At 41.7% G+C, this 19,380-nt stretch overlaps 1 protein-coding gene across 12 annotated transcripts in view; it reads right to left on the bottom strand.

Moving 5' to 3' along the window:
- Nucleotides 1–19,032, bottom strand: part of LOC307224542 (uncharacterized protein) — an 82,736-nt gene extending 63,704 nt beyond the window's left edge. For 3 of the 12 annotated variants that reach the window (XR_013842602.1, XR_013842603.1, XR_013842604.1), the window contains exon 1: nucleotides 16,724–17,296. Coding sequence is in view for 7 of the 12 variants with exons in the window: in XM_079991471.1 (XP_079847597.1) it covers nucleotides 16,724–16,893 (170 nt within the window). In the remaining 5 variants the exon portion in view is untranslated. Of the gene's footprint in view, nucleotides 1–16,723; nucleotides 17,308–18,487 lie in introns of those variants that run through there. The other 9 variants (XR_013842600.1, XR_013842601.1, XM_079991468.1 and 6 more) reach the window with 8 other exon arrangements.
- Nucleotides 19,033–19,380: the final 348 nt, after the last annotated feature.

Genomic DNA, 19,380 nt, shown 5'->3' with positions numbered 1-19,380 from the left:
GCCATCAGCATGTTGTGAAGTAAATTCCTTAACAATGGCGGATGTTACCTTATCGTTCATTATCTACACAGGATATGTCCAAAGTACCTATATCAAGTAAACATTGGCAAAGCATTTAATATTTCTCTTCCTCAGCTGCATACGGAGAAAGGAACTGTCACGATGCCATGTATATCCAAGACATATTTGTGGAAAGAGGATGCTGCTAATAAAGAAGGAGGGTCCTTTTAAAAAAAAAATATTACAGGGCAATAGTAATTTGTTAAATGGAAACAAAGGCCTTCTGTATCTTCCCTGTCTTTTCTGTCTCGGGATGATTAAGGAGATGTGGAACATTTTACAAAGAAAACCCCAGAAATGCTGAGTTGGCTACAGAACTGTTTATGTTGGGAAAAGTCACCACTTTCTCGTGCAGCTTGGCCATTTTTATCTTATCAACCTCAGTTTTTGTCTTTTATGTCAGTGGCTACATGTTACAGATGATTGAACCTCTGGCCTTCCTGGTTAAAAACAAGATTGAACAGCAGCAACGTTCGATGTTAATGCCATGCCTAGCTAGGATGCAGGCCCTTGCAGGATCAGAACCACGATAAGTAGACTCCAATTCCGTTAGGGGTCATTGAGAAGATGGCAACCGGGTCAAGCAGATCTAGCTCATAACCTGCTTGCTGAGGCAGCTGCCTAAATGCGGTATGGAAACAATCTGCTTGGGCATATAAAATACATTCAGAAAATAAAAAGGGAAAGAGTTGCTTTAGAGAGCGGCAAGCAAGATTTACTATTCTCAGGACTTACCCAGACCGACCGACTTTCTTTCTTTCTTTCTTTCTTTCTTTCTTTCTTTCTTTCTTTCTTGCATTTCTAGGCACAGGCCTGCTCTTTAAAGCACTCTGTCAGAATCTTGTTTTTTTCTTGGTGGGGGTGGGTTGCCCTGACACTTTCCCCCAAAAAGCCCGCTCATTACCACTTATAGATCTTACAGAGTTGGAAGAGACCACAAGGGTCATCTATTTCAACCCCCTGCAATGCAGGACTCTTTTGCCTAATGTGGGGCACAAACCCACAACCCTGAGATTAAGAGTCTCATGCTCTACCGACTGAATCAGAGCTGACGACAATCCACAGAAATTGCCATGCGTTCCAATTCAGCATTAAAGAGCAGGGTGCCCTGGGGAAAGCGGAAGAGCAAAGAAATAAAAACAGCCAGACACAGAGCTTTAAAGCGTGGACCTGTGTCTAAAAAATGTGGGGCAAAAGGTAAGTGTGGGTGAGCCCTTGGTGTGAAAATGTACCTTGTATGACAGGAGCGAGGCACTTGAGGCCCTCCAGATGTCATTGGAGTACAACTGCCAACAAGGAGAAAAAGGCGAACCTACCTAATTTGGACTTACCAGAACAAGATGTCAACTGAAACACTGACAGACATCCTGTGAAATCTGCACTTCTCCAGATTGCAAAAATGAACCAATCCCGAACCATTGGCCATGCTGGTTGAGACTGATGTGGGCTGAAGCCCAACAACCATCTGGAGAAAATACCTTTAGAATCAACCAGGCTGAAATGAAAGAGTGTTTCTTTGATTGAAAAGTATTACAAGACCAAGATGATAATATATATTAATGTATGAAATTAGGTAGGTTGGCATTTCTGTGCCAACATGGGGCAATTGCAAGTTATTACTCTAATAAACTGGACTCTTTCCTTCCAACCCCATGCTATGTTCAACTACCAAGAATGTCTTAGAACCCTTCATCAGCATATCATCAAACTGTGTGTCTCATATTGCAGCACGCATAATAACATTATTGTCATGACCTGCCAAGATCTCTCTCCTTTGAGTAAAGCTCTGACATATCCATTAAGAATGAAGACCTTTTAATCTAAGATACAAACTGGGAATTAGAACATTTTCAGATGTGAGGCTGGAATTGACTTTTCATTAAATCATCCTTTAGTTCAAATGTAAAAACTGCATGATATCCCTCGCAGTTTCAATTTCTCGTCTATGCACTATCAATATTAACAACTATCTCAATTTCATTTCCGTATATGCTATTGTTTTTTTGTTTATGTGACTTCTTACATTAAATAAAATCCCATTTTAAAAACCCACAACTTTTCACATATGGCACAAATTGTGTGAGAGGTGCTCAGAGGTGCCTTTGAGTGCCTAATGCAAAGGCAATCTAATTTTAATATTTCAGAAAGCCTGTGATAGGCATTTCTGGCACAAATCTCAAAAAATACAATGTGTAAGAATATATTATATATATATATATATATTCTTATTATATATATATTATATATATTCTTCTTATTATTATTAATATATATATATATATATATATATATATATATATATATATATATATATATATCAAGAACGTACTTGATGCCAGTTCTACCCAAAACACTTTTCCTTTAACTGATAATAGAAGCTTCACGGGCGTAGATTCACAAAACAACCAGCCAATTTTTCTAAAAGAAGTTGACTTTTCTTATATTCTGAGTCATCTTCCACTATACATACTTCCTAGTCTTAGGAATGGCTCTATACATGTTGATTGTAGGCCACACAGCTCTTATATGGAACTAAGTTTTTAAAACCAAAGCCCTGAGGGATTTGCCCTATTGTTGCTGTAGATGTTGGGAGGGGGAAATCTGTGGTCAGCAAATCGGAAAGCTACATTAGACATGCCTGAACCCAGTGGGACTTCCAACTTTCCTTTGAACGGCATCCTCCCATGCCATATAATAAAGTGCATATGAAATTCTTCTCAATGTGAATTTATTTATTTATGCATTTATTCAGCATAGGAAGCTGCCGTTCTGGAAGCACATCCAAAGCCCCAAAGGTTACATTAATCAAATTGTACAATTCTGTGAACCGTAGTCATGGTGAGGTGTGCCTTCTACTACAGAAATAGTCATGTGAACTAGTTCTTAGCCAGGAAAAATAAGATGGAAACAAGTTATTTAAGAACAAGCAAAAATGCCCACGCAAACCCTTCCAGCCAGTGACATTATTATTTGGAACTATGAGTACCATGCTCCAAAACTACATTGATTTAGACTTCATGTTGATAGATGGTGCTGCCATTGATTCTCATCTAGCTTTCCAGGCACCTCAGCAAAGCTGATGTCACTGTGTGATTACAGTAGTGAAATTAAAAGGACAGTGACAATTTTTATTTTACACAAGGAAGATTTACTTGACTGAGTTTAGCCCCTATGTCAGATACTTCCCATCAAAAGTTTTTTTAAAAATTATTTATTTTTTCCACAAGCAGTACATGAAGCAATCAAGGATTGCAAAAACTTGCTTTTGGATATGTTAAGTTGTGGGTTGACATAGCAGACGACACAGCGATTTCTCCAAGTAGCTCTTTATTTTGTAAGCTGGAATAGAACTGACTGCAAACAGCTCAGCCGGCCTGCTTTTATAGGCAGCCGGCTGTCAACATTGTAGCAACAACAGCCCAGCGTTTCCCGCCTAAAATAACTGATGTGGACCTGAGTGAAAACTATCTACAAACCTGAGTGAAAACTATATACAGTATCCCCCTGCTGGCCCAGGGTGAAACTTCACTACATAACAGGATACTAATTATTTGGATGTCTCACATTGAAATCCTTTGCAAGTTTATTCGGAACCAAGTTCCACTGACCCAATGAGACTTACTCAAGTGGGCACAGCGCTGTAGCTGAAAAGACATAGCTAAAAGTCTCCTGTTTAAATTGGCTGAAAAGAAAGAGAGGCATGGTGCATGATCAAGAAAACTAGGGGTTGAACCAACTGTGCTACTCGGCTGGTCTTCCACCAGCCGATTGCAGAAGGAAGCAATTGTCAGTGATTTCTCCTCCCCTTTCAGCCCCTCACTGTGCCCTGCTAAATCTGCTCTGGAAGATGGTCTCCCAGCCATCTGGAGCAGATACAGGGAGAGGAAGGAGGAGGAATCCCTGAAAATGACTCCCTTCCCTATTTGGTGACAGAAGCCTTAACGTCAGCTGAATGACCCCACTGGATACAACCCTATGCCAGGAATATCAAAGGCTTGCATGTATTCCCAGCTTATTACTACTGGTCAAGGAGAGACATAACTCAGAAGCCTTGCTAGACATATGCATCAAACACCCCTCCCAATCTTCTCTGTACAACTCTGTGCCTATCCTAAGGTATCCCTCTTCTGTTGACTATCATGCAGCTTGAGCTAGAGACAGATAATTGCCTTTGTCAGAAATGGTATGATAGAGGCATTGTTGCCTGTGGTTGCCATATGTCCTCTTTTTCCAGGACACATCCTCTTTTTAATGGGTAGAGTTGTCATAGCAATCCACAGTTAAAAGTAGAAGTTGGCAAATGTGTCCTCTCTTTTGCTCTTCAAAATATGGCAACCTTGACTCATCCCACTGCCAGCTTTGATTAACAGGACTTTGTAGCGTTTCAAAAACAGCTTAAAAACCTTTCTTCACCATAGATGATGGTGGGACAAAAGGGGTGTGTGTGTGTGTGTGTGTGTGTGTGTGTGTGTACACCAAAGTTAACAAGACCTGTAACACACTTCTAGCAACTGTCTTAAAAACGAATGCCTACCAGCCATAGTTGCCCACAAATGCAGCTAATTCCTCAAAAAGAACTCCTTCTCACACCCACTCTGTTCCCTGTTGTTTACCTCATCTGCTTCTCCCTCCGTTTCATTGCTTATTCTCATCTTGTTCTGCTAACACCTATTAATTTATGTGCTCCATCTATCATGTCAGTCTTATGTTGTCAATTGTGTTTGTCCAGTTTCTATGGCTGGATTAGGAGGAGGGGTGTGAATTAACTTTCCTTTTTTATTGCCAATATTATGTCACTGCCTTCCAGAAACAGAAGCCCAGAATGTGGTACCATTTTCTCTCTCTCTCTCTTGCATCTTGATCTCATTTTACATTGAGACTGGGCCATGCACTTTGAATTATGACCTCTGCATATATTTCTCACTGTTCTCAAACCTGAGTGTTAAATCTTTGACAATTAAATTTGTTGAACTCTGACCTTCCGCTTCTCAACAAATAAGGGTAGGCATTTTTAAAACAGGCACATGCACGCTACTCTTTCTGGAAGAAGAAGAAGAAGAAGAAGAAGAAGAAAAGCTTCACTGTACAAACACCAACTATTATTCATTTCTGATGACAAACTCTCCGTTGGATATATTTTTTAAACAGTCTTTACAACTTTAATTAAAGCTGTGTCTATTGAAGGTGTCTACAAAAGCAGACAAAGCTATCTGAGAAAAGTGTATAGTTCAGCTGTAAATTAATAGCCACCATGCAGAGAGAAGAAGAATGCAAGTCTTGTTTCTAAAAAAGCAGGGTCAACAATATCAAATATTGATTCATCATCAAAACATTTGTTAATACATTAAATTCTGTACCTATTCTTTCAACCATTTGGACCAGCCTGGTAAATGTAATAATAAGTATTTCAAACATCTTTCAGGAAGCTTTCTTATTCTCCAAAACACTATAAAAGAAAAACTGTTGGTGAATTAATTTGTGAATTATTTGTCTATTGCTTTCATTTTATTATCTGCATGACATCCAACTCAAAGTTCAAATAAATAAATAGCCATTCCAGTAAACATTCATGTTCTAAAGCTGTATAATAAACAGAGCAGGCAGGCCTTATTCTAGTTATAAGACTCCAAAGGCATAATAGCTCCAGGTCTGCTTATCTTTCAAAATGCAAAAGACCAAAAATAGCTGAAGTGTCACCCTGTTCAATGTCACTGTTTGTGTGTTCTAATTTTAGGAGTTCTATTGTTAGGCTTTTGCTCATGCGTGATGCTTTTAGGATCAGTGACAATCCTACAATCATGAAACAATCTTTCCACCTGAGCATGCAGGCTTTACTCATTGCCATGGAAGCCAATCAGAGCGGCCAAAATTTTTTTACTGCTCCTTCATCCCCCATGCTTTACATGCATTCCCCCCACTAACTGCACAAGCAGGATATTGAAGGGGAAAATTTCCTCCAGAAATTTCAAGGTGGAGAAGAGCCAGAAATTGTGGCTACTTCTGGCTGATCTCTGTAGAAAACAATGGAGTTGGGATCTAGATACATTTAAAACAAATTGTGAAAATGCTTTTTTAAAAGTTTTTTGAAAAAATATATTGAATTTGCCATAGCTCACCGTCGCCATCTAGTGTCACATTTGTATAATGCACCTTACAACACACTTAAAACGTTTTATTTGCAACTGTATAGCTGAGTTGAGAGATATTTTTTGCTGAAACATTGACCTTGCAAACACAAGATCACCAAAATTGTCGCATGTTGCGGGGGAGGGGGATCTCTTTTAGCTTTGAGGATGTTGCATGCCTATTTTTTCAGATCTGAACAGCTGTGGTTGCTAAAAGAATTAAACATATCCAGGGATATGCCTCCCCTAAAACACACAAAATGTCCTGCACAAACTATCCACAATATGTATCAAATTATGAACTGTTCCAGTACGGTATTTACATATCTGAAGAGTTTTGAAGCTAGGCACCTACAGCAGACCTTGCAGCAGACTAGGCATTTCCATCCTTGCTTGTGAAGAACAAAGACGAATCCAGAAGTTAGCTAAACGAGAGCAGTTCTGGCTATGTCAATGTGTAGGTCCAATCTCAAAGCCAAAGAAGGTTAGAGAGAAGGGCTCCACCTGAATGCCATACACAGCAGAACTGTGGATGTAGAAGCAGCCCTACCACTCTATAAAGTCCTGCTGGGCTCAGAGATGGGGCAGAAGTTACAACGGCTCCCCAAAAGCCTACTATGGAAGCAGCCACTGTAGATCAGTATTTCCAACTGAGAGCAACTAGCAGCAGCTACTCAAAACAATTACAAATGGCCCAAGATGCAGAATGACTCACCTCTCCATCATTTGAAAGGCATTTTCAGTACCAAAGAGCTATTTACGTCATTGCAAAACTATGCTCCTGACCTGCGGTCAGTTTTTCTGCATGCAAAATCAGCAGACGAACACACCACATTGTACACCAACAAAAGTAAGTACGCTTACCTTAAAGGTCATCCCATGATGGGAACAGAAAAACAGGCCACAAGAAACAAAGCGCAAAGTGTGACTCCCTTTGCATCAGATTCTGGAAATAATGTACTGAGCACAAGAATTTCAGACGGAAGTCATAGGGGACAAAGGAGTAATGGGTGAGGTTTCTTTAGGCTCTGTTAATTGAAGCAAGTTGGCCTAAGTTCCAAAGCAAAGAGATGTTTTCACTCTTCAACCTTGCCCAAATGGAATTATATTCAAGAGATTATGGTGGTGAAGCCTTGCAAATATCCTTGTTTTTGTTCCAGCCCATAATTTATCCTTAGCAGCATCCTTGAAAAAATGTTCAACACAATGATTATTATTTTTCTCTTGTTGTTATTCCCCTTCCACGCCCCTCCTCCCCCCACCAAAAGATTTTTCTGGACAACCTACCAATTAGAGGGGTGGAAGTGAATTTATATGACAAAGCGATATTCTATCCTAGCTAAACAATTATATTAAAATAAAATAACATTCCAGAACACCTCCTCCCTTTTGTGAAGGAGCGGAGGTTTCTTTTCCTCCTAAAGGAATAACTGGCACATCAATTTCTTCCTCCCACTTACCACTATTCAACCATACACTAAGGGTGTGCCCACATCAGCTGTCTGTCTAGGAGTCAGAATCTATGCCAGACTGAACATGCAATCTCTATAGACTCCATTCATAGTGCACAGAGTAGTCTCCTGACATCTAGCTTCACACAACTTGCCCCCAGAGAATGGATTTCAGCAAAACAACAACAAAAACACATGCAAATCAAAGGCACCCCTCCCCCAAATGCAGATATTTTCTTAAGGTGTTCAAGCATTACATGGAGGAGAAAATGTGTATTAGGTGGGGTGGGAGTATCAGTTTGCCCCCATGTGCCACCCAGATCTCACATTGAGCATACCCCAATAGCTTAGCTGAGCTTAAAAGTCTCCACACAATTGCAAACTCTGATACTGTCATGTTCTGGATCATGTGGGGACCTCTAATGCACTCGGCTGAAAATTCTTAGAAGTGCCCTTCAAGCCTTTATACTCAACACGTGGTCTCCTGTTACGCTGGGGACAGGGCTTGTGTGTGTGATCCTGATATCTTCTCCAGGCATTTGTTCTGAATGCTTGAAGAAGACTTAAATATTACACACACAAATCCCATGACTTAATCCCATGGAACTCATTAGACTAGTCTCAGTCATGACCTACTCCATTTAAATTGCTTTTCATTCAATTTCCTTTTTTGTATAATAATTTCTAACCATTCAGTTTCTAACCATCTATTCAGTAGTAGTTCCAATGAATATAAGAGAAAATGCAGTTTCCTGGTTCTCCAAAGTGGGACCACTGCTCCATTTTCAATAAACAATAAGCTGCAATCCTGTCCTATATCGCTCCATATAATATACATTTCCTATAAATCAATCTTCATTGATAACACCACTTGAAGATCCAACAACTAGTAAATTCAGGAGATCAAACACTTAAGGCCCAACCACACTTGGGTTTGTCCTGTGATTTCAAGTCACAGATCCAAGAGGTGTTTTGTCCCACCACTTTCCCCGGGAAAACCCATTGTTTACTTATGAATCTGAACAAACATCAATCCACAGAAAACCAGATTGACTTTTTTTCCAATTCAGCAGTAAACAGAGGGGTTTCCCGGGGACAGTGGTGAAAAATACAAAAACTGCTCAGACCCATGACTTGAAATCACTTGACATCACGGGACGAATAGAAGTGTGGATGGATCCTCAGTTGCAAGTGAAAAGAAAGCTGAACTAGACTGAAGGGAACGAGATAGGATGGATGAGATGAACAGAAAATGCAAGGTCAGGCCAGCCAACAACCCCAGGAGAAGCATTTGGGCAAAAAGAGAAATTATTCCCAGGAACAACTAGGAACAATACATGATAACAGAGAGTAAGGCCTGGTCAGTTGCTGGCCTTCCTGGGCATGGCCCACAGCCAACACTCAGCCAGGTGGCAAGGCACTGCCCCTCCAGCAGGGCCTCTGATTGGCCCATTTACTTCTGGCAGGAATCCTGCTTGGTACTTCCTAATGGCTGGCAAACATGTGGGCTTCTGCTGCTGGGGATGGCAAATAGGATGAAGGTCGGTAACCATGAGCAGCCATTGCTGATAGACTGACAGAGGGAAAATTAAAGCATTTCTAAATATAATGACCACTAACAACTAACACAATGCATGGCTGGGGCAGAAGAGGAACAGACTATGAAAAGTTTTCACATCAATGAAAGAAAATGCACAATAAAATTGGGAAGGTGGCAGCTAGAAACATCTGCATAATGGACACAGAGGAGTACCACTGTTGAAAGTATTAAAGTTTGTGATTCAGCAACAGTGATTGCCTTTTGGGGGTATGCTGAACAGTGAAATGAATTAGCCCAGTGCTAATTAAACTAAGGTTCCAATTAATATTAAACACTGATTGTTCAGTCAAGTGAAATGCTTGACTTAAGGAAGTATCTCTCACTCTTGCATCAAAACAGACCTCAAGGAAGGAAACAGTCCTTTCCCCTAAAGCCTTCAAACGCTACAACAAACCCATAAAGAAGAAATGAATTAAAAGCCCTTGCCTGCATTCTTATACTGTACAAACAAAGCTGAAATGTAAATCTCTGACCTTGGTGAGTTCCATGCAGAAGCCAGAAAAGAGGAAGGAACAAGTAGCTAAAATAAGCAGATGGGTTGATGGGGCGGAAATAATAAACAGTGAAAGAAATTTCACTACTAGTAAAGATATTGAAAGGCTTAATCGGAGACAGAATACACTAAAACAATAGCTGAACAGTAAAGATAAAACTAACACAATCAGGGAAACATTCAAAACCACATCTTACACAGTGGGTTTTAATGAATTGTGTTGTTGGGAGCTCCTTAAAATTCTTCTTATATTTCACAGGATATGATGACTGGAGTTAAAGCAACACTCAATACCTCTTATTTTTGTTTTTATACCCCTCAGGCAATGACTTATTTAAAGGTATACACCTGATATACACCTATTCCTGAAGCTAAGCTAATGTGAGCCTAGACCAGGGGTCGGCAACCCGCGGCTCCGGAGCCGCATGTGGCTCTTTGACACCTTTGCCGCAGCTCCGGGGCGGATACTAGTTAGGGGAGGAGGCGCATTGTGCGCCCCGACACTCCCCACTGTGGTGGGCGCTGTACTGGCTGTGATGTCGCATGGGGGCGGTGCGTGCGTTAGTCACGCACCGTCCCGACGTCACCTTCCCGCCCGCCCACCTGCTACATTGTAAGGGGCATGTACGCTGGTCACTGTTTTGAAGGGGAGTGAAGAACACACACACACAAAAAGGTAACTTGTTAATTTAATGTTTATTTCTATGAGGAGGAGTAATTCTGAGGGGTCAAACAAAGAAATAATAAAAAAGTGACAAAAAAGTTATTTTTATAATGACGAGTTTTGCGGCTCCCATTTTTTTTTTCTTCGGAAACGGGTCCAAGTGGCTCTTTTTGTCTTAAAGGTTGCAGACCCCTGGCCTAGACAGCACCTGAGTAGCAAGGGGATGAAAGGCTCCATTGACTCCCATGTGTACTTGTCACCTGGGAGAAAGGGTGAGATACAAATGTAGAAAATAATGCAAAAGATAGTGGAGGAAAACTATGTTGGTTGGGGCTGATGAGAGCCATAGTCCAAGACACTGAGGTGGACATAAGCTGATTCAATGAATGTATATGCCGCCTTTCATATATTAATCAGGGCAGCTAACAAAATCTTATAATATTAAAAGGTATAAAACACTAAAAACAGGGTGTGGTTGCGTTTGTGTGAGCAGTAATAATGAGCCAATAACTACAAATCCATATAAACAGTCAAGCCGAAAGGGAGCCAATTATAATAAAAGCCATCAGATTCCATTAAAAGCAAGGAAGAACAGAACAGATATTGCCTGGCACTTAAAACGTTACCAAAGGCAGCACTAGGTGAACATGGCAGGCCATCACTCCCACTTGGGAAGTTTCAATCTTTTGTACTAGCCCCATTAACCAGGGGTACTTCCTGGCCCAGTTGGACTGGTGGCAGGCAGGCAGCAAAGGAACCAACTAGAACTCTCTTCAGGCCAGATACAAAAGGGGATGTGGTTCCGGCATCTTTCATAGTTGTGCAGAAGGAATTGTAGCAGGTGCAGCTCACCACGAAAGCTACAGCTTCTGAAATTCTCTCTTCATGAAGGGCGCACAAGCCCTGTCGTCTTCTGCATCTGGCCACCCTAAGGTCTCCTCAAGTAGCATCCTCTGAGACCACTAGCAGAGGGGCCAAGTAGAAGCATTCATGGATGATAAAATGTAAAGGTAAAGGGACCCCTGACCATTAGGTCCAGTCGTGGCCGACTCTGGGGTTGCAGCGCTCATCTCGCTTTACTGGCCGAGGGAGCCGGCGTACAGCTTCCAGGTCATGTGGCCAGCATGACTAAGCCGCTTCTGGCGAACCAGAGCAGCGCACAGAAACGCCGTTTACCTTCCCGCCAGAGCGGTACCTATTTATCTACTTGCACTTTGACGTGCTTTCGAACTGCTAGGTTGGCAGGAGCAGGGACCGAGCAATGGGAACTCACCCCGCTGCGGGGATTCGAACCGTGACCTGCTGATCGGCAAGCCCTAGGCTCAGTGGTTTAACCCACAGCGCCACCTACCAAATTGCTATGATGGCTATGGTCTTACCTCTACTGTCAGAGGGAGTATGCCCCTGAATTCCAGTTGCTGGAAATCACAAGTGGGGAAAGTGTTGTTGTGCTTGTTTTCTGCTTGTGGTCATCCCATCATGCATCTGGTTGGCCACTGTGAGAACAGGAAGTTGGATTAGATGGGTCTAATCCAGCAGATCACTTCTGATGTTCTTGAGTAGGGGCGAGTGGGAGGAGATCTATGTCCCTCTGCTATCGGCACTGTGATTTCTGTCTGGAACCATGTCCACAAAACCCTGTGGACATCCTTCTATTTCCAGTTGATTGAGCAAAAGCAAGGCATATACACAGAAAGCTAAAGAGCTAAAGAGCCTCATGGAGCCTTCGCAAGGCACCTTTTCCTAAAGAAATATGCCATAACGATCAATCATTTGAACAAGATGATTGTCTGAACAGTCTTAGGCAAATCACTGTTTGTGTTGGATTAAATATTATGGCAGTTTTTATCAAGTTCTCTGCCAAACCTTAAAAACAAGATAAAAACCTGAATTAAGGGGAAATGAACAGCAGCAAGGCTTGCTGAAACCTTAAACATACAGCAGCAGTCATTTTCAGACTAAAGCAAAGGCTCATCAACATGGCAGCTTGTTTTGAGTCTCAGAACTAGAACTCCTAGAAAAAAATTATACCAGTTACTATTTAACCTTGGAACCAAATCTCATTGATTTGCACCTGAAGAACATCCTTATTTCTGTCTACCTTCAGCTGGTGGAGAGAACACAAGAAGCTGCCATAAACCAGGTCAGATCATTCGCCCATCTAGCTCAGTATTGTCTACACTGACAATGGGGAAGGTGATGGAGGGGACCAGCGTGAGTGTTCTCATACCTGCTTTATATTTTTCTAGGATGGGGTGGGCAGCCACATTTGCTTTCAGGGACCTCATGTCAGTGGTGGGCCAAGCCAAAGGTAAAAGTGGTCAGGGCAACGAATGCAATTTTTACATGTGTGCAGTAGGCTAATATCTTCACAGCCAGCTCTCAATCCTTCATCCAGGCAAGCAAGAAACATTATCAGAGCTCAAGGACACATCACAGCCAGTCCAAAACACCCAACAGCATACCAGCGCTGGCGAAAGGTATGGCTCAGGAGGGTTTGTTGCCTGGGGGAAAAGTCTCAAGGGCCCGATAGAGAAGTCTGGAGGGCCACATTTTGGTGGGCAGGTGCTCCAGATGCTGCCTGACGAGTGCAGAATTGATCTGAACTATTATTTCCTGTGACCTGGACACTCAGTTAAGGCATCTTAAGATTGCACTTATTAGCACGTGCAGCGCATTGCCAGCTCATGTTCAGCCTGTGATCAACTAGATCCTTTTAAAATGTGTGCTGCTGCCAAGCCAGGTCTCCCTCATCCTATCCTTGTGCCCTTGATATATTGGTACTTAAATGTACCTCTGCTGAATTTCATTTTGTTAGTTATGGCCCAGTGTTCTGGTCAATTGATAGCATTTCAAATCTTGATTCTGTGTTCTATGGTGTTACCTATCCCTCCTGGCTTTGTGTCATCTGCAAATTTGATAAGCATGTTCTCTGTACCTTTGTCTAAGTCATTTATAAGAACGTTGAACAGGGCAGGGCCCAGGACACAGCCCTGTGGGCATGGCACCACTTGAGAACTCCCTCCAGGCAGACGCTGTGCCATTAATGAGCACCCAATGAGCATGGTTACTGAATAAACATGGTGTTCAGTAACATTTCCTATTCTATTTTTTCCATCACAATTTAGAGTCAGTCCACAAAGGCCAGTATTTAAGTTATGACATTTTCTGCCACACACAGAGATCTGTGCAGAGCAATCCTATGCATATTTATCATCGGTCTTTTTTAATGGTTTTATGAGATTTTGTTTTCCTTTTAAAAATGATTTTTAGATATGCAATAGTTTTAACTGTTTGATATATGTAATTTATTTATATATAGATTTTTAATGCAATTCATAAATGATTTAAAATAATAAGATTTACCTGTTCAGTGGGACTTACTTCCCTATATGTGTCCTTAGCATTGCAGTATTAGGCTTTTGCATGCTTTCCTGGACACAGGTCCAACTAACACAGTAACCATGCTTAGGATCACAGCCTCAGTGGAGAAAAAAAAACCTTCCTTATATCTCGGTAGACTTCTGTGTGTGAAAATTGTCTGAGTAAGCATCCATTTTACTGCAACTAAGCACGTTTAATCTTCTGGAACATGTGTGTTCACGTGGCAAAATAGAGTCACGCAATTTTCACACATGATAGCGGACAGTATTTTCCCCTGGCATGGGGGTGAGGGGACTTTATGTGTGAAGCTTCCCCAAGTGTCGAGAGGGGCATTTCCTCTAAGCACGCTTACAGCTCAGCCAAGGGACACTGACTCAGGAAGGAAGCCAGAGAACTGCAGATATGAGCTGAAACACTCATTTATCAAACTAGAGATTGTAGGGAAACTATTTACACTCTTTCTCTGGTCTGCTTTTAAGAACTGGCAGGGGAAAGAAGTGTTAGCAGCAGGTTGTGCTAATACATTTCTACAGAAAGTGGGGTGTGGGCAAAAGTCTTTCTTTGCTGTTCTATAACAAATCACCTCACATTTGATTTTAATTTTCACCAAGAGCAGAGTGCATCTGAGAACATGCAGAATACCTTTCCCCTCTGAAGGGAAACAACTCTTGTTTTGCTTTTTAAATGGACAAAGTGCCTTCAAGTACATGCAAAGAGCCCTTCCCTTCGGAAGATATGCATCTGGAAAACTACAGCATTTCAGTTCCAAGTTGGCTACATGCAGTGCAGACCCAGGGCTGCTTTTACCTATGGAGACAACTTTGGAAAGCAAACCCATTCCAAGTTAGCCACAGTCACCTTTGATAAAGGATTGGCCTTGTAATAGAGTGCTATAATTGCCAAAGCAACCTTAGCAGTAAGACCAAAGAGGAAGAAAGGGGAGGAAATGATGCTGGAGCTATAGAAGTTTTAGTTTTCTGAAGTATGGGTTAATGTTCATAAAATATGAAGTTCCTGTGCTGGAAAAAGAGAGCAGTACAGATGTGAAAATGTGTAGAAAAGGGAATGTCCCTTTAAATAAAACAGGAGACATTTGTAATTCTAGTGCTGGACAAACATCAACTTGGTGTCAGCAAGCAAAATCCCTTGGACATTCAAGAGTGACTACAACACCATTTCCTTGGAATATGGATTTCTAAGGACTCTGACTTACTCTGTCCTATTCAAGAGCCAGCACTCAAGTTCCTACTGCATTACAAACTAATCCTCCTGGTTCTGCGAAATGTGTAATATGATCCAGTCCTTTTAATCGGAGACTGTAGCATCCATCTTTAGTCAGATCTTTATTAACAATCTTTTTGCCACCCCTTTTTGTTCATTTGAAAGTGTATTTATTTTAATTTTAAAGTATTAGTATGCCACTTTTCCAAATCGGTTTGCAAAAATAACAAACTACAAACTGCTTATCGGACACAGCCCAATATAATTATATTCAAAGGGCCGTGTTCTGACATAGAGGACTGGGAAAAAATAGGTAGCAATATAATGTTCCAGTATAAAACCATTCAGAAATTAAAAACATTGATTAAAGAAAGAAGACAAAATGGTAGTGCAACATTGGAAAATCCACTTAACTATGGCAGCAAATGGAAATCCTGTGGTCCTCAAACTGTTGTCAGACTGCCAACTCTCATCAGCCCCAGCTGATGAAACTGGCCAAGTACAGATATTATTCCCCATGAAGGAATGCTTAACAGAATTCTAGATGGCAATCCCAAGTACACTGGCTGTTTGAATCTCCAATGCATATTAGCTCAGAAGTAAAATCATCCAGTGTTTTTGTAGGTTAAAACCAAAAACCTTGGCATCAGCCTCATAGCTTACTGGCAGCCACTGCAGCCCGTTTAGAAGAGTAGTGTAATATGTATGCAACTGGAGACCCCGCAGAGTAACCTCACTGCAGCATTCTGCACCAGCTTCCAGATCAACCTCAAGGGAAGCCCCACACAGAAAGCGTTACAGTAATCCAACCCACAGACCCAGCGTCAGCTCTTAGGCTTGCATGGGAATGCCAGGCTGGCCCAAAGGGGCTGACTCTGGCAGCTGCAACATTCTTCTCCACTCCATAATTGTTTTTTTAAAAAAACAAAAACAAAAAATAATAGTCAGCAGAAGCTGGCCAGGAATGCACATTTTTATAGATGCTAATTTTATTATTTTTACTTAAAATATATATTATCCTTTTCTACAATAACTGGTGCTTTTCCCCAATGTGTTCAGCATCTGGGAAGCAGAAGCAAACTTAATTTAGTGTGCTTGTAATAGTGCTAAGATTTAAGTGAGTTTAAAATTTGTTTGGTTTTGCATTTATTTACTTAAGCCCGGGTTGTTGCTGTTGTTGTTTGTAATATTACATTTATTCTGCACTGGCCAAACTGTAGGTTTTTGTCATTTCTGGATTTACTGACATGTTCTGTATTCTGTATATTTGTATTTTCCATTGCTTCTGTATTTTGATGTTCATGGTGCACAAAGTGGCATATAAGTACACTTAATCAATCAAAATATAAAACTGAGTAGATACATATAAATCAGAGTTAGGCAAATTTGTTTTGTTTTTCTCTACCTTCCCAAGAAAATAGAAGCAGTTGTAAAGGGAGGCGGGGAAAGAAGATAAAAGTCGATTTGTGCTTAATGCACATTGCCATCTAACGCACACAAACACACACACAGAGCAAACAATTAAATCCAGGGTCTACAATTATCTAGCTGCACTACTGACAGGTCCCAAACAACTTTCATGGCAGAGGTTCAGCTAAACCCCTTCATAAATCACAAAACGGTCTGTGAAGGCTTTGACCACTTTAGAGTATACTGAGCTTTGTGTTATTCACAATATATTTAATCAGCCTGAGCCCCGCTCGCAGAAGAGATTCCTGTACTCACATGGCAATTCTGGTTTTGCATGTAAAATGCAGGCTTCTCCGACTGTTGAAAGGCCTAATCCACATTTCAGATGGCTGGGAATCAAACTGCGCCGCTGGTGCAGACTGACTGTTTCCAGTGTGGCCTGGGGAGGGAAGCGTGGCTGCGATGTCGCAGTTCGTTCTCTCCATTCCAGCAATGTTTCTTTTACAGCGCCTTCTTCAAACTGTCCTCAGGCTCCCCTTGCTGTACTCCACCTGGCATTTTATGAGCACCTGAGGGATTTGAGACCTTTGGGGGCTTGCTTTTAACTTGCAGGACCTAGTTCTGTTGAGCTAGCAGCAGGTTTATCGGCCACCTTTGACAGAAGTGGGACAGACTTCTGCAACCGACCGCAAACAGAGCTGTCCTTTCCTGATGACATCATCGAGCTGGGTGGAAGTTTACTCTTATCTATGACATTTGTTTATTATTAATAATAAAATTATACACAGCTGGATTGTTGAAAAAAACAAAAACAAACCCCTCGGAGCGGTTCCCCAAAAAGCAGTTTACCACATTTATATCCCATCTTTCTTCCAGTGAGCTCAAGGTGGCAATACAGTGATACCTCAGGATTACATACGCTTCAGGTTACATACGCTTCAGGTTACAGACTCCACTAACCCAGAAATGGTGCTTCAGATTAAGAACTTTGCTTCAGGATGTGAACAGAAATCATGCTCCAGCGGCGCGGCAGCAGCAGAGGGCCCCATTAGTTAAAGCGGTGCTTCAGGTTAAGAACAGTTTCAGGTTAAGTATGGACCTCCGGAACAAATTAAGTACTTAACCCGAGGTACCACTGTACATGGTCCTCTGCATTCCCACTTTATCCTCACAAAAAAAGAAAACCCCGTGAGGTAACTTAGGCTGAGAAGATGACTGGCTGACCTCAGGTCTTGGCCCATGAGCTTCAGAGCCAAGTGGGGATTTGAACCCTGTTTTCCCTCATCTTAGTCCAACACTCCAACCACTATGCCACACTGCAGTGCTCTATTATTAAGGAAGGGGCAGGTGCTAAAGTAAATTAAGATGCACCGGGTTTTATAACAGCCCAAAAAGAAAAGAAAGGGGCTGCAGTTTCTCCATAGAATTCTCTGCCCCCAATGTGGCGTTTGCCAAGCGGGCGTCTGAGTTTACAGGGTGAAGAACATAAGAACCCTGCTGGATTTTAACAAAGGCCCCTCTAGTTCAGAATCCTGTTCTCACAGGGGCCAACGAGGATGCTTAAGGCAAGGCAGATGCCAGACTTTTGGGGAGTCAGGGAGCACATTTGGAAATTTGAGAAAGTGCTGTGGGTGCCATTCACAAAATGGCCACTGTGACGGCATGTAGAGGAGGCCAACCCACTGCAAACAGGAACAGGAATAGCAAACAGTCTCTCGTGCAGTGTGAACTTCTAGGGGGGATTTAATTAGACCTTTCACAGTCGCCACAGAAAGTACTGGTGGGCGCACAGGCCCCCAGAAGCTCCCACATTAGCAAGCCCTGAATTTAGAAGACAGCAATGCCAGTAACTGCAAGGCAAGACATCCACGTCTATTCCCCAAAATAAAGGGCCCTGCGAATGAACCGGGGACAGTTAAGCATGATGTGAGTGAATGCATCGGCTGAAGGATGTGACCTATTTCTAGTCCCATTAATTTTCATTACCTCTACACCTGAATATTATCTGAGAAGTGTCTTGTGCTTGCCTGCTAATCAAATAACGAAGTCTAAATCGTCTTTCATTGCTAGCACACCCACCTGTTCTTCTCGCAACGTGCTATGTTCGTGGCCATCCTTTTGCAGATGTGAATGCAATGCCATAAATGAATAGCTGGGATAAAAAGCCTCTCAGGATGATTGATTGGCCTAACATTTCAAAGCACTTGTATCTGGCCATGATGGTAAGCAGGCTGCATTCTGTTCTGAGGGATGCAGAGTATGAATGTTCAGAAGAAAAACGGTAACTAAAAGAGAACATTGGTAACGAATGAACATTTAGAGAGGGCACAGGAAGTCTGTGACTGCCCTGTCCTCTGCCCTTGCTGAATGGGATGTAAATATTTCCCAAGATAGTTACACAAGCAGTCCTGAATATTCATAAATGTAAATGAACTGGATTAAATTAACCCCTGCAAAGAAATGTGTTATTTCACGGATGACTGCGGTGAATTACTCCCCCCCCCCCTCACTTCTTAACTTTCTTTTTCAGTTTCTAAAAATACATATAACAAACAACCCTCATATACCCTGCCCCCAGAAACATTCCATGCATATACACTGTAAATAATACTGCCAAATATTAAGTAAATTTGTAAATAGTTTTGAATTGATTGCATCTGATAGGTGCTCTCCATCTTAACAGATTGTCCTAGAGTGAGCCATGGGTAGCCAGTGGTGAAAGGACAATACTGACCTTTCCGGTGTAATGAATAAACATGTGCCATACAGTATCAAGGTCACCTTTGGTTTGTGTGGTCCTGAGCACTCTAAGATATTAGACATGTGCATCAACTCTGTTTGCAGCCCAAATTATGAGGCAAACAGGGATGGTTCAGGTGAGGTTTTCACATATTAAAGCTGAATCGCACTGTCAATAAAGTATTCTGAGTTGGATCAGAGACTCTCAAAATCCTGAGCTGCTCTGTGGACTC

Source organism: Podarcis cretensis (assembly GCF_951804945.1).
Source record: "Podarcis cretensis genome assembly, chromosome: 9".
In the NCBI taxonomy this organism is placed as follows: domain Eukaryota; kingdom Metazoa; phylum Chordata; class Lepidosauria; order Squamata; family Lacertidae; genus Podarcis; species Podarcis cretensis.
The sequence above is the reverse complement of the archived record's forward strand: the minus strand, read 5'-3'. Positions and strand labels throughout refer to the sequence as shown.